General features: G+C 50.5%; 2 protein-coding genes across 2 annotated transcripts in view; one reads left to right on the forward strand and one right to left on the reverse strand.

Annotated features, from left to right (window-relative positions):
• The window catches only part of LOC129604569 (uncharacterized), a 239,458-nt gene that overhangs the window by 49,798 nt on the left and 175,301 nt on the right, over positions 1 to 14,359 (forward strand). The window lies entirely within an intron of this gene.
• On the reverse strand, positions 2,401 to 10,331 carry LOC129604570 (uncharacterized). Its single transcript, XM_055511490.1, has 2 exons — positions 5,269 to 10,331; positions 2,401 to 4,732 (listed from the first exon to the last, which is right to left on the reverse strand). The coding sequence occupies exon 1, from the start codon at positions 9,867 to 9,869 to the stop codon at positions 8,850 to 8,852; it is 1,020 nt and encodes a 339-aa protein (XP_055367465.1). The 5' UTR covers positions 9,870 to 10,331; the 3' UTR covers positions 2,401 to 4,732; positions 5,269 to 8,849.

The following is a 14,359-nucleotide window of genomic DNA, read 5'->3' on the forward strand; positions in this document are numbered from 1 at the left end:
ACTATGTCTTGTAATTTTAAATCTTCTGTATTTTAAGTTACCGGTTATTGAGTTGTATAAACTAAATCTCAAAGAAAATGTTATACTTGTACCACACGATTGAAAAGACAGATCTAGAAATTGAAATTCCCAAACACAAGCTGGAGATGAGTGTATAGTTAAAGGTGGATTGTATGAATTATTGGAAGAATCATAAAATCTAACAATTGCCTTTGTATTTGTAGGAAATAAAAAAAATTATGATTTGCATCTATTCAGTTTCTTTTAATGACATTACGGCAAATCACATCTCTGACTGTCCATCCACTCTGCAGATTACCATGATGGAAGGAGTCTTCCTCAGGGTCTTGTATTTGTAGGGCAGGGTGTTGCTCCCCTCTAATAATTGCAATATTGTGGAGAACAACACATGCCACAATAATTTCACAGGCCTCTCAGGTGTTTCCCTGAGGTGACGTAGGCACTGAAGACGTGCTTTCAACAGACCTATGGTCATTTCCACCCGGGCACATTAAAGCGCTGCTGGGGGCCTGCTTTAGGTTCTGGGTCAGGGGTCAGTAGTGTGGGCTGCCATGGGTGACCCCTATTTCCCAGCAGAAAGCTGTAAATCTCTCCTATAAGGAAGTTCACTTTACTTTAGTGCTGCATAGAAGTGTTCCTGTGAGTGTGAGTGCTGCTTTGAAATTAGTGTATAGGACATACATGTACTTACCCCAGTGCAGCCCGTTATTTAGGGTTGACTCACGATATATTCATGAGTTCACGTTTATGATATGTGCAGCATCACATATGATCTTGGTGGTGTAAACAATGATACGCCAGTTACAGTGACCATTAGAAAGAGTCACTGTACTTGCACATTAGTTTATTTCAGGTCACAGCAAGATGTTATTAACTGATCATCATTTTTCAGATTAGCCTTACTGAAACGCATTAAATACCACATACCCATAATCCAATCGTCTTTAATGGCTTTAAGGAGTTTGTGTCAAGGAAAGCGCTTGAGGTTGAACTATTCTACATACAGTGGCTTCACTAACGTGCTCAGCATCTCCAATGTTATAAAGAAAACTCCCGTTAGCCAAAAAAAGTAACACAACACAAAGAATCTGTTCGGATGTAAAATTACGGCAACGATGTGTGATGTGTTTGACGTATGGGTGCATAAGATTATTAATATATGTATGGAGTCTCGAGAAAAACGGTACCTCTAAACTAAATATGCACAGCGATATGACAGAAAATTAACTCGTGGCGTCAAAATCTTCTCGCAGCGTAAATTCAATGCCGCGTGACTTAATACATCGTCCTCATCTACAGGATCCCCTAGAAACGGACATTTTGGTCTCAGGTGAAATCTATGAATGCACTGAAAGATTAAACGAGGTATTTAAACACTGTTCACTTTAAAAAGGGGCGGAGACCAAAGGAAACTCTGGGTTTCCCGAATAAAACCTGCTTGCGACCAGGTTAGGTTCACAGAGTAAGTTGCCATAGTAACTGACTCTGACTTTCGATTACCTCTCTTCTTGAAATGGATTTAAACTTACCCCGCTTTACGGGTTTAAGTAACCCCGCTTTCTGAAACCGAAAACTCTGAGTTTTCCTCATTTCTGGGTTAGGGTTAGGGTTTCCACAAAACCTCCTTCTTGAAACCGGCCCCTGGTGTGTTAGAAATACACTCCCTACTTATTTCACATTTTGCAAATTTATCCAATCCGGTTTAAGATCCATTGGTTTAAAATTTGGTGGACTATGTACGTCTGCATTCTATTAACCACTCACAGAACCAGCTTCAGCCCCGCCCAGACAAACCTGGGCACTAAAATTTACCTGCAACATTGCAATTCAGTCACTCACTGTGCACTCTAGAATAGTAGGTGGCGGTAATGCACCTTTCAGTCGGTTGCCACCCGCCATTTAGAAGACAAAAGAAGTCCCTCACTGTGACACACACGTCACTATTACACTGATGGACTGATTGACTGATTGTATTATTGGACCCTCCAGAAAGCACACAGTCTGGGACATTGTGTGAATCAATGTAAATAATATTCCATTTTATTTTTCAGGACTTTAGGAAATGATAAGTGCTTTGGTGCAGAAACCCTAATAAAAGTGATTCTAAAAAATCCCTCCATCCATCCATTTTCCATTCCGCTTTTCCGTAGTTTTCTCTGGACTCCTCCCCAATGTGACCAGCGATGACATGTATAGCCGGCTGTCATCGCTCCACCGCTGGTTGTCTAGGTGGTGTCCTGCAAACGGTGTGGGCTTTGTGGCTAATTGGAGCACTTTTTGGGGAAAACCTGGGCTGATTAGAAGAGACGGCGTCCATCTCACGTTGAACGGAGCTGTGGTGGAAATTTTGCAATAAAGGCAGATGAGAGAGAGTTGTTCTTTTGTGCGATTTATTGAAATAATAAAGAAAATAATAAGTAATGAGGAAAGCAAATCAAAAAGCCAGCTGGGGAGATCAGAACATACACCACGGAGGTATAATGCAAAGATCACTCCGTTCTGAGGTTGTCTCTGCCTTTTAACCCCTCTCCCGGGTTCTGGTGGAATCTTCCTATCACACTGTGGGTGAAGATGTTTACATTACACAGAGAATACACAAGGTCTACAGCCTTGGGTCTGGTGAGGCATCAGATAGAAAGGAGCCAGAGACCAGGGGTAAAAGGCACACACAGCCATAAACAATCGGTCAGTGAAACACAACATTAGATGTCAGCACTTAATGTGCAGCAGAACCTTGAGAGGAAGATAGATTGTTTGTCTAATAATGTTCAGTTCTGGGTCTAATCAACAAGTACAGAATGCATGGTTATTATACAGAGTCAGAAATGAACAAGAAGCATTAAAGTACAATTTTTCCAATACTTTCCCCCCTTTTGATTACACATTAATCAAACATTAAAAGAATAAAAAATTGTCAATCGTGGCATTCATTCTGTAGTAATAAAGCATTCATTCAAAATGATTCGTTAAATGTATTGCTTATAAAGATGTAAATGGCGTAGGAATAAAAGATTGTGAGCTGTTTTTGTGGGTAATTATACTAGAATAACCTCTGTGTATGAGCTTTGGAAAGACAGGGACATAAGCCTATAATTGATTCCAATTAGATCATGTTCAATCATCCTGAAAATAGGAAGAGGATTATGTGTTGATTTAAACTATTGTGGAATCAGCCTCTACGTCACTATCATCATCATCAAAGTCATCTTTGTAGTCCTCATTATCAACGTCCACATCATTCTCTACAGAATCAGCATCAGAATCAATGAGTGAATCGGTGTCCGGATTCCTGAATGTAGTGCGTTGTGTCATTTGGTACGAAAGCGCCGCTGATGTCGCACGCATGATGAGACCCCTAATCAGAGGAATAACACAACAACCAAGCAACATGATCACGGCCATGAAGATGATAAGCGAGACTATTGCCGACATAAAAACTGATTTCCATTTTCCAAAAGTTTGGTCTAGCCAGCGCCAAGGGGACGGATCTACGCCCGAGTTTCTAGCCCATTCGTCTCTAAGGCTCTCAAGGCCCTCGATAGCCTTTGTCACAGTGCCATTAGAATCAGTGTTGTTAGGGATAAAAGTACAGCACGCTTCTCCAAAAATAACGCAGACACCTCCTTTCTCCGCCAGCAACGTGTCCAGGGCCATTCTATTTTGCCATGTTGTCTTCGCTATGTATGGAAATTGTTCCGTCATGGTAATCAGGTCTCTATCGGAACAAACTAAGCATGATCGATTTGTGGGTGACTCTGGTGTGCGGTGGATAAGAGTGTCTTGGGTTGATGCGAATGTCAGAGTGACCACGCATATTGCCGTCATCGTCGATATGACAATCATTTTTATCTTGTTTCGTCTGGTGGATGTCATTTTGCGTCAGTGGAAGATAAAAATTTGTGAGAAAGTGTGAATCAAGTGGAAACGTAAAATGTTTTTGTTCAAAAATAGTGGATAAAATCACAGAGAGGTATACATGTAAATCAACCACACAATTTAGAGCAAATATTAAAGTAACATACAATAAGGATCAAAACAACAGGGTCACAATCAATGTCTTCTTCTTCCTGTTGAACAGTAGCGTTAGATTGTTTCCAACCTGTTTGTTGACACCTTGACAGTTCGTTGGGGTTCTTCAGGTTGCGATCAGCTGATCACAGAGACACTTGGGATTAGTTATCATCGCCAGGTTTCCTCCCAATGTCGTCTGAGTCACTGTCACTCCCCGTGATGTGAAGAGTCTACACGTCGTCCAGCGTCGGCAACTCAAGGCTGCTCGTGTGTGTGTTTTCTCAGGAGCGTGTGTGTAGATGTATGGTCTGATAGTGTGATTCACCGGCGCAGCTTCAGGCGGCGCTTGGCTCGCACCTTTAGCTGAATGGTCAACGCAGCCTCGCCTCAGTGCGTGTGTGAGCACAGCGAGGGTCGTCCTTCTCAATTCTTTTCGTCAGTGGTGGTTTTCTCCGTGTGGTGTAGATGTAGATCGAGGGTCGTCTGTAGGATCCGGGACCTTCCTGCAGTGGCTGGAGTGGATCCAAGTCGCTCTTTGTGCGATCTTCACAGCCGTGTTGGTCGTCAGAAGGACTTGGAAGGGACCTTGCCACCGTTTTGAGTTCCAGTGCTTCCTGCGAAGCTCCCTAATGATCACCCAGTCTCCTGGTTGAATGATGTGCAGTGGTTCTGTCGCCTGTTTGGGCAGAGCCGCTTTCACCTGTTTGGAGATTTGGGACAGAACAGAGGATAAGTTCTTACAGTACTGTAGCATTGCGTCTTCGCACATTTCAGTAGGTGGTAAAATCCTAGTCTCAGTCTCAGGGTGGAGTCCCATCATAGGAGGTCTACCAAATAGGATCTCATACGGGCTGAGGTTTGTTCTCATCCTTCTTCTCATTCTCATGTATGAGAGCACAATGGGAAGAGCCTGAGTCCACTTGAGACCAGTCTCTGAGCAGCATTTAGCCAGTTTGTTTTTTAAAGTGCCATTCTCTCTCTCTACCGCCCCTCCGCTTTAGGGGTGGTAAGAGCAGTGCTTTCTGATGTCGATGTTCAGAAACTTTCCCACTTCCTCGAGGGCTTGGTTTGCAAAGTGTGAGCCGTTGTCACTGCTGATTTTAGATGGAATCCCCCATCTGGGAATTATTTCTGTCAGCAAGGCTTTGATAACTGCATGGCTGTTAGCATGTTTAGCTGGGAAGGCCTCCACCCATTTTGACAACATATCAACAATCACTAAACAATACTTTTTACCTTCTGCTGGCGTTAGTTCGATGAAGTCCAGCATTAAATGGTCAAACGCCTGTTCCGGTGGTGGATGAGCTGCCAGTGGTTTGGCAGTCGTCTTACCTGGGTTGTGTTGGGCGCATGTCATACATGCTTCACAGTATTTTTGCGCATAGATTGAAAATCCCTTAGTGTACCAATGTTTTGTAAGAGCATCTAACATTCCCCCCTTTGATACATGGTCTAATCCATGTGTCAACTTCGCAAAATGAGGGAAAAAGTGTTTAGGTAGGCAAGGTTTGCCGTCGGGCCCATACCAAACGCCATGGCTACTGGTGGCGCCATTCATCAGCCAGAGCTTGCCTTCCTGTGGGGTAGAGAATGTCTGAAGATCAGGGAGAGCAGAGGGAGGAGAGGGAGGTTGGGTAGAGGTGGAGGATAAGAGGCAGGGAACAAAGGGAAGGGGAAGTCGGGCAGCTGCCTTTGCAGCAGCATCAGCGCGTGCGTTTCCAGCAGAGATGGGATCAGTGCGCCCAGTGTGTGCAGGGCACTTGCATACAGCAATTGCAGCTGGTAACAGAATTGTGTCGAGCAGATCAGCAACCTTATCATGATGCAAGATAGGTTTGCCATCAGATTTCAAAAACTTTCTGTGTTTCCTCAGAGCACCAAAGTCATGTGTGACGCCAAAAGCGTATCTGGAGTCTGTGTAGATAGTAGCAGACTTCCCTTCAGCCAATTTACAGGCTTCGGTCAGTGCGATCAACTCTGCAGCCTGAGCAGAGTAATGTCCTGGCAAAGGGCCAGACTGTAAAACAGTATGAGAGGTGCAGACTGCATATCCAACCTGACAGTGGCCCGAAGCAGGGTCTCTAGAGGCGGAGCCATCAACAAAGAGTACGAGGTCACAGTTAGGAATTGGCACCTCCGACAGATCTGGGCGCGGAGTGCAGACCTGGTTCAAGACCGAAACACAGTTGTGAGGCTCGCCATCGTCAGGGCCTGGAAACAAAGTGGCTGGGTTAAGCACATTGCACCTTTTGACAGTGATGTTTGGCATTTCCAGTAACATGGTGTTGTATCTAAGCCATCGGGCTGTAGAAAGATGTGATGTTTTTTTGTTTCCTCATGGATCAAAGATACGGCATGAGGAACCAGCAGGGTCACATCAGAATAGCCAACAATGTCACGTGATGTCAGCACGGCTTTCTCTGCCGCAGCCACTGCTCGGAGGCATCATGGGAGCCCCGCAGCGACTGGGTCGAGCTTAGCAGAGAAATAGGCTACAGGGCGTGAACGCCCTCCGTGATCCTGTAGAAGGACAGAGGTCATACAACCTGATTTCTCATCCACTGTTTGAATGAAAGGTCGCGTAGGGTCAGGCAGACCCAAAGTAGGAGCCGACTGAAGAGCAAGTTTGAGGTCGGTGAAAGCCTGTTCAGCCTCAGATGTCCACGTGAGGCGGCTGGTGGATGCAGAAGACGTCTGCATCAGAGCTCTAAGCGGAGCCTCCAAGACGGCGCAGTTAGGAATGAAATTCCTGCAATAAGAGCACGTACCTAAAAAGGACATAAGCTGTTTGTATGTGCACGGGTTAGGCAGGTTCTGAATAGCTTGAGCTCTTTTAGGTGAAATGGATTTCCCTTCAGCGGTAATGATGTGACCTAGGAAGGTAACTTCAGTCTGAACAAACTGTAATTTAGACAGACTTGCTTTGTGTCCTGCAGCATGCAGGTGTTTCAGCAGCTTGATCGTGTCTGCTGTGCAAGTTTCCTGATCCTCACTGCAGATCATCAAGTCATCAACGTACTGCAGCAGGGCGGTGCCTGGGGACAAGACAAGATCATCCAGGCTGTCTTTCAGTGCCATATTGTAGATTGTAGGGCTTTCTGAATACCCCTGACACAGTCTGGTAAAGGTGTATGACTTTCCGTTAAATTCAAAAGCGAACCAGAATTGGCTGTCTTTGTGGACGGGCACGCTGAAAAAAGCATCAGCCAAATCAACTGAAAAAAAATTTAGCCTTGGGCGGAACCTGAGAAAGAATGGTGTAGGGGTTCGGTACCGTAGGCGCGCGTGGTTGGACCGCCGCATTTACTGCCTGCAGATCCTGGACAAACCTCCATTCTGTTGGCTTTCCTTTGTCTCTGATTTTCTTAACTGGGAAGAGTGGAGTCCTCACTGGAGAGTTGTCACATGGGACGATGACTCCTGCTTTCAACAGAGAGTTAAACACCGGTGTTATTCCTTCAATTGCTTCTCTCTTTAAAGGGTATTGCTGTTTGCATGGTCTGTAGTCAGATTTTGGCGTGATGACCACTGGGTCACACCCTTTGATCAAACCTACATCATATTTGTGTGTGGCCCACAGGGAAGCTGGAACTTCCTGTAAGGCTGGATACTGCGTCAGAGCGTCCTCCGACAAAAACACGTGGTGTGAAGTGTGTGTGAAATGTTGAGGTACCAAGTGCACTGTACGCTGCGCATGAAAGATAGACTGAAAAAGTTTTTTGTAAGCATGCAAGGTAGGTGAATACATCACATTCGGGTCGGAAGTCGTTTGCCAGTCTCCTTCCCGTTGACATCTGTCCACGAAAGGACCCAAGTCCTGCCATCTGTCTCCGTCATGTTTTGACAGAAGGACATGTGGATCTGTAGAATAAGCATCAACAAATCTCTCTTGTTCGTTAGTGAGAGAAATCGCAAGCGCAGACCTATGTTCATCCCAGAATAGAGAGGTTGAGGTCAGTTTGTCCGCATGTGTGCGTAACCATGATTTTTCAAACTTCTCATCAGGACCAGTGGACACATGTGCTGTACAAGACAGATCAGATGCGTCTCTAAAGGTCGTATTCTGTGAGGAAACCAGCTGTCGAGCAGCCTGTATGAGGGCCTCAGTTACAGCCCCTCCCTTCAGCAGCCACTGATAAGAGTAGAGCAGCGGCTCTGAGCTGAAATTAACACAAACAAAAGAAAAATTATTTACATTGTCCGCGGTTGTGACCTGCACTCCCTCCGGAGTGGAAATCAGTGAAATTCCTAAACTACACATGAGATCTCTTCCTAATAGATTAACTGGGCATAAGTTTAAAAGCAAAAATGAATGTTTGAGTGTCTTACCGTCTGATGTTGTGCAAGACAGAGGCACAGTAAGTTTTTCTTTTATTGTCTGGCCAGACGAACCTATAGTGTGCACAAATAGTCCACTCATTTTAGGTGGATTGGAAAACATGGAAGATTTTGTTACCAAATTTGTTGCTCCTGAGTCTACTAAAAACACCATACGTTCACCTCGAACCGTCAAAGCAAACTCAGGAAATTGTTTGAAACCATTTGACTGTAAAGTCATGCAGCAGTTGTCATTTAGCTGTTTGGTATTCTTTTCAAAATCATTCTGTGGGATGTTTTGAGCAGAAAGCAAGTCTTCATTGCAAGCAGGCAAGCATGAATTTGAATCAATTGAGCATGTATCAAGTGTGAGCGTGTGTGTGTGTTTGTGCGGTACCGTCTACGTCATCATGTGAACAGAAACCTTCGCTGGGCTCCTTCTCTAGTCAGTCTGACCAGAGTGCCCGGGAGGGTGGAACCTGACGTAACCGGGGGCAGTGCTACTTCCAGTGTCCCATCTCGCCGCAGATGTGGCAGGCGTTTCCTGGATTTCCAGACGCGCCTCCTGTGTCTCTGTTGGGCCAATTCCGTCTGAAGTCTCTTCCTTGTCCTCGCCCGCGAAACCTGCCCGCTCCTCTGTTGTTGTTATGCATCGCAGAGAACATCTCCAAGGATGGCAGATACAATTCGCTCTGTTGTTTTTCCTTCTTCGCCATCTTCTTCTGCTGGAGAGTGTCGTAAGCATGGCGTGCGTGTCTTGTGAGGTCAGACAGACGCGCTTCTTCTTTCCATCCGATGTATGACTGCTTCACGGCGTCAAAAACTTCAGGGAGTAAGCCTTTCATCACCAGTGCACACAGGTGACTCTCGTATGCTGAACAGATGAGTCCTCCCACTCCTTCAGGGGGAGGATGAACTCCTCCGTGAGTGTTGTATGTGGGGGTGAGGTGGTGAACAAAGTCATCAACTAATTCCTCTGGTTGTTGTTTGCATGTAGTGACTTTAATCATACAGACTTTGTCGGGGAACGCAGTTTCGAGGTGGGTGACAAGCGTCCTCACTGCGGTAACGAATCCATCATTTAAGTTGTTTGTCCAGTCTTTGTGTTTGAGAGCAGGTGTCACATCAGGCAATTGTCTAGCCAGCTTTTGGTATTCACAGGCTGAAAGACGCTTGGCCAGGATGCGACGGATCTCAGCTCCAGTGGGTCTGTACTCCTGGCAGAAAGCCAGAAGGTTGGCACCGAATGTCTTTCCGGATACAGTGATGTCTGGAAGAGTGTGAGCAAAGTCAGCTATGTCAGCGCTAGTCCATGGTCTGTGCACTAACATGCTTCCTTCAGGGCCGGCCACTTCCACCATGGGCAAGCGGATTTCTGGAGCTACTGGTGCGTTGCTCCTTAGAGTACGAACGCTGGTAGTTGCAGGGGCAGCACTCGTAGTAGCAGTTGGTGCATGGGCACAGCTTGTGGCAGTGGATGATGTAGGAATGAAGCCGACAGGTGAATCGGCCCAGAACATTCGTGCCACCGTTCCAGGAGTTGGTGTGGCATTTACACTGTCCTCCACATGCTCTGACTGCTCTGCAGCCGATGTTGCAGCTCCTGATGACAGAGAGTGGCCAGCCTGTTGATGTGGGCCAGGCTGCTGCAGTGGTGCAGGCTGCTGCAGTGGGGCAGGCAGTTGATGTTGGTCAAGCTGTTGATGTGGGGCAGGCAGTTGCTGTGGGTCTGGCTGTTGTCGTTGGTCAGGCTGTTGCTGTTGGTCAGGCTGTTGCTGTTGGTCCTGCTGTCCACCCTGCCCGGCCCTCCTGCTGACGTAGAAGGAGTCCAGGTCGGGACTCACCTTGACCGCGCTAAGCTCTGCAAAAGGATACAAAGCAGAGACAGTGGGAGCGCTCTGTTTCTCATCATGGTGTGTGTGTGTATGTGTGTATAGTGGCAGTGTGCAAGCTTCCACAGAGTTGTTCTCTTTTCTGCCAGCTACGTCCTTTCTCCCTTCTAACTCTTTTTGGCATTTCAGTCTTTCCCTGCGTTCTGATTCTTTAACCCAAATTTCAAGGCATCTGTTGTTTGATTCAATTTCCTCTAAAGTTTTAACTTTGATCGTTCTACTTTTGCGGAGCTGTTTCTCCTTTTCTTCTAATTTTTCTTTTAGAGCGCGTATGTCCTTCTGTCATGATCTGTGTTTTCGTTTCTAGTTGTTTCCAGTAGTCACGCCATGTCCTGTTTTATTTTGTTAACTTCCTGTTCCAGTCAGCTGTCCACTTACCGGTTCTCAGTATCCACACCTGTCAGTAATTATGTAATCATTCTGTGTATTTAGCCACCACCGTTTCCCATAGTCCTTTGCCAGATTGTTGTATTCGAGTTTCATTAGTGTTCCGTGTTTCCTGAGCGTTCCGTGTTTCCCGTGTTTTCGTGTTCCGTGTTCCAGTACCTTGTTTCCATCCGGCCGTGTTTCATGAGTGTTCCGAGTTTCGTTCGTGTTTCTTTGTTCCGAGTTTCCTGTGTCTCCGTGTATCCTGCCTGACCCTGGACTACTACTGACCGTGAGTTTGCCTGATCCCTGCCTGTATTTTTGCCGTGACCATTTCGTGTATGACCTGGACCGTCTGACCCTGCCGTAAAGAAATAAACCTCTGTCTGATCATAATCCTGCCTCCGTGCTGTGCATGTGGGTCCGCCGCCTGCCCGAGTCCTGACAGAACAATCTGGCCAAACTTGGACCCAGCCAGCACCTAGCCTCCGGTCAGGTCAGTGACTGTTTTTCCTTGTTTTTTTTTACGGCGAATATAACTCTCCCGCGGAAGTATGGAGTTTACCTGCGCCGAGCTACCCAGCGACCTACATGTTTATTTCAAGATCCTCGCGGAGGATTACCGACGGGCTAGTAACCCGGAGGACCAGCGCTGCGCCGTGGAGGTGGCGATATTGACGCTGGAGGACGATGACACCGCGTTAGATCACCCCAGTGTTCGTCGCCTCTATGAGCGACTGTGCGCGAAGTCTGACGAGCTAAGCGACGCGCTCTGCACCACGCCAGCGCCGGTCGCACCGCCGATGGTTTCGGTTTCCTCCTCTCCGCCCCGTCGGATCGTCGTGCCTGCACCAACCTGCCCAGCTCCATGGTTGTTTCCCTGGGAGGAGTTCCTGCTCTCACGCGGCCCTCAGTCTCCAGCTCAGTCGTGTTTAGCCCAGTCTCCAGCTCAGTCGTGTTTTGCCCAGTCCCCAGCTCAGTCGTGTTTAGCCCAGTCTCCAGCTCAGTCGTGTTTAGCCCAGTCCCCAGCTCAGTCGTGTTTAGCCCAGTCTCCAGCTCAGTCGTGTTTAGCCCAGTCTCCAGCTCAGTCGTGTGTGGCCCAGTCCCCAGTTCAGCCGTGTGCTGCCCAGTCCCCAGTTCAGCCGTGTGCTGCCCAGCCCCCAGTTCAGCCGTGTGCTGCCCAGTCCCCAGTTCAGCCGTGTGCTGCCCAGTCCCCAGTTCAGCCGCGTGCTGCCCAGTCCCCAGTTCAGCCGCGTGCTGCCCAGTCCCCAGTTCAGCCGCGTGCTGCCCAGTCCCCAGTTCAGCCGCGTGCTGCCCAGTCCCCAGTTCAGCCGCGTGCTGCCCAGTCCCCAGTTCAGCCGCGTGCTGCCCAGTCCCCAGTTCAGCCGCGTGCTGCCCAGTCCCCAGTTCAGCCGCGTGCTGCCCAGTCCCCAGTCCAGCCGCGTGCTGCCCAGTCCCCAGTCCAGCCGCGTGCTGCCCAGTCCCCAGTCCAGCCGCGTGCTGCCCAGTCTCCAGTCCAGCCGAGCCCTGTTCAGTCTCCAGTCCAGCCGAGCCCTGTTCAGTCTCCAGTCCAGCCGAGCCCTGTTCAGTCTCCAGTCCAGCCGAGCCCTGTTCAGTCTCCAGTCCAGCCGAGCCCAGTCCCGGTTCCAGTTCAGCCGAGCCCAGTCCCGGTTCCAGGTCAGTCGAGCCCAGTCCCGGTTCCAGTTCAGTCGAGCCCAGTCCAGGTTTCAGCCCAGTCGAGCCCAGCCCAGGCCTCAGTCCAGTCGAGCCCAGCCCAGGCCTCAGTCCAGTCGAGCCCAGCCCAGGTCTCAGTCCAGTCGAGCCCAGCCCAGGTCTCAGTCCAGTCGAGCCCAGCCCAGGTCTCAGTCCAGTCGAGCCCAGCCCAGGTCTCAGTCCAGTCGAGCCCAGTCCAGTCGAGCCCAGTCCAGTCGAGCCCAGCCCAGGTCCCAGTTCAGTTGAGTCACGCCCTGGTCCAGCCGAGTCTAGCCCATGTTCCTGTCCAGTCGAGTCACGCCCCAGTCCGGTCCAGTCACGCTCAGTCCTTGTCCCAGTCAGAGGGCACCGTCCGTCTGACAACTGTTAGGTCCACCCAATCAGGCCCGACGTCTTCCCCGTCGAGCTCGGCAGCTGTAAGCTGTCATGCCCGCTCCGGAGGGGACGCCGTTCCAGTTCCTGTCGACCCGTTAGGGGTCGTTCTCGTTCCTGTCGGCCATGTTGCGGCCGTTCCTGTCGGCCATGTTGCGGCCGTTCCTGTCGGCCATGTTGCGGCCGTTCCTGTCGGCCATGTTGCGGCCGTTCCTGTCGGCCATGTTGCGGCCGTTCCTGTCGGCCATGTTGCGGCCTTTCCTGTTCCTGTCGGCCATGTTGAGGCCGTTCCAGTCCCTGTCGGCCATGTCGAGGCCGTTCCTGTCGGCCATGTCGAGGCCGTTCCTGTCGGCCATGTCGAGGCCGTTCCTGTCGGCCATGTCGAGGCCGTTCCTGTCGGCCATGTCGAGGCCGTTCCTGTCGGCCATGTCGAGGCCGTTCCTGTCGGCCATGTCGAGGCCGTTCCTGTCGGCCATGTCGAGGCCGTTCCTGTCGGCCATGTCGAGGCCGTCCCTGTCGGCCATGTTGAGGCCGTCCATGTCGGCCATGTTGAGGCCGTTCCTGTCCCTGTCGGCCATGTTGCGGCCGTTCCTGTCTCTGTCGGCCATGTTGCGGCCGTTCCTGTCTCTGTCGGCCCAGTAGATGCCGTTCCTGTTCCTGTCGGCCAAGTAGATGCCGTTCCTGTTCCTGTCGGCCAAGTAAATGCCGTTCCTGTTCCTGTCGGCCACGTCGAGGTCGTTCCAGTTCCTGTCCCTGTCGGCCAAGTTGAGGTCGTTCCAGTTCCTGTCCCTGTCGGCCAAGTTGAGGTCGTTCCAGTTCCTGTCCCTGTCGGCCAAGTTGAGGTCGTTCCAGTTCCTGTCCCTGTCGGCCAAGTTGAGGTCGTTCCAGTTCCTGTCCCTGTCGGCCAAGTTGAGGGCGTTCCAGTTCCTGTCCCTGTCGGCCAAGTTGAGGGCGTTCCCGTCGGCCAAGTTGAGGGCGTTCCCGTCGGCCAAGTTGAGGGCGTTCCTGTCTCTGGTTCCGTTCCTGTCGGCCAAGTAGAGGTCGCCCCAGGCCCCGTTCCTGTCGGCCCGAGAGAGGTCGTTCCAGTCTCTGTCACCCTCGGAGCCGCAGCGCCCGCCGGCCTCCAGGAGGAGGCAGCGCCTGCTGCAGTTCCTGCGCACCTCCAGGAGGAGGCAGCGCCTGCTGCAGTTCCTGCGCACCTCCAGGAGGGGGTCGCGCCAGCCGCAGCTCCGGCGGACCTCCAGGAGGGGGTCGCGCCAGCCGCAGTTCCTGCGCACCTCCAGGAGGAGGTCGCGCCTGCTGCAGTTCCTGCGCACCTCCAGGAGGAGGTCGCGCCTGCTGCAGTTCCTGCGCACCTCCAGGAGGAGGTCGCGCCAGCTGCAGTTCCTGCGCACCTCCAGGAGGAGGTCGCGCCAGCTGCAGTTCCTGCGCACCTCCAGGAGGAGGTCGCGCCAGCCGCAGTTCCGGCGCACCTCCAGGAGGGGGTCGCGCCAGCCGCAGCTCCGGCGGACCTCCAGGAGGGGGTCGCGCCAGCCGCAGTTCCGGCGGACCCCCAGGAGGGGGTCGCGCCCGTCGCAGTCCCGGCGGACCCCCAGGAGGGGGTCGCGCCCGTCGCAGTCCCGGCGGACCTCCAGGAGGGGGTCGCGCCCATCGCAGTCCCGGCGGAC

The sequence above is a fragment of the Betta splendens genome, chromosome 9 (assembly GCF_900634795.4).
Source record: "Betta splendens chromosome 9, fBetSpl5.4, whole genome shotgun sequence".
NCBI classification, from domain to species: Eukaryota; Metazoa; Chordata; class Actinopteri; order Anabantiformes; family Osphronemidae; genus Betta; species Betta splendens.

Coding starts and splice junctions, on each gene's coding strand:
- LOC129604570 (XM_055511490.1), bottom strand. CDS start 9,869: ATGTTCTGGGCCGATTCACCTGTCGGCTTCATTCCTACATCATCCACT.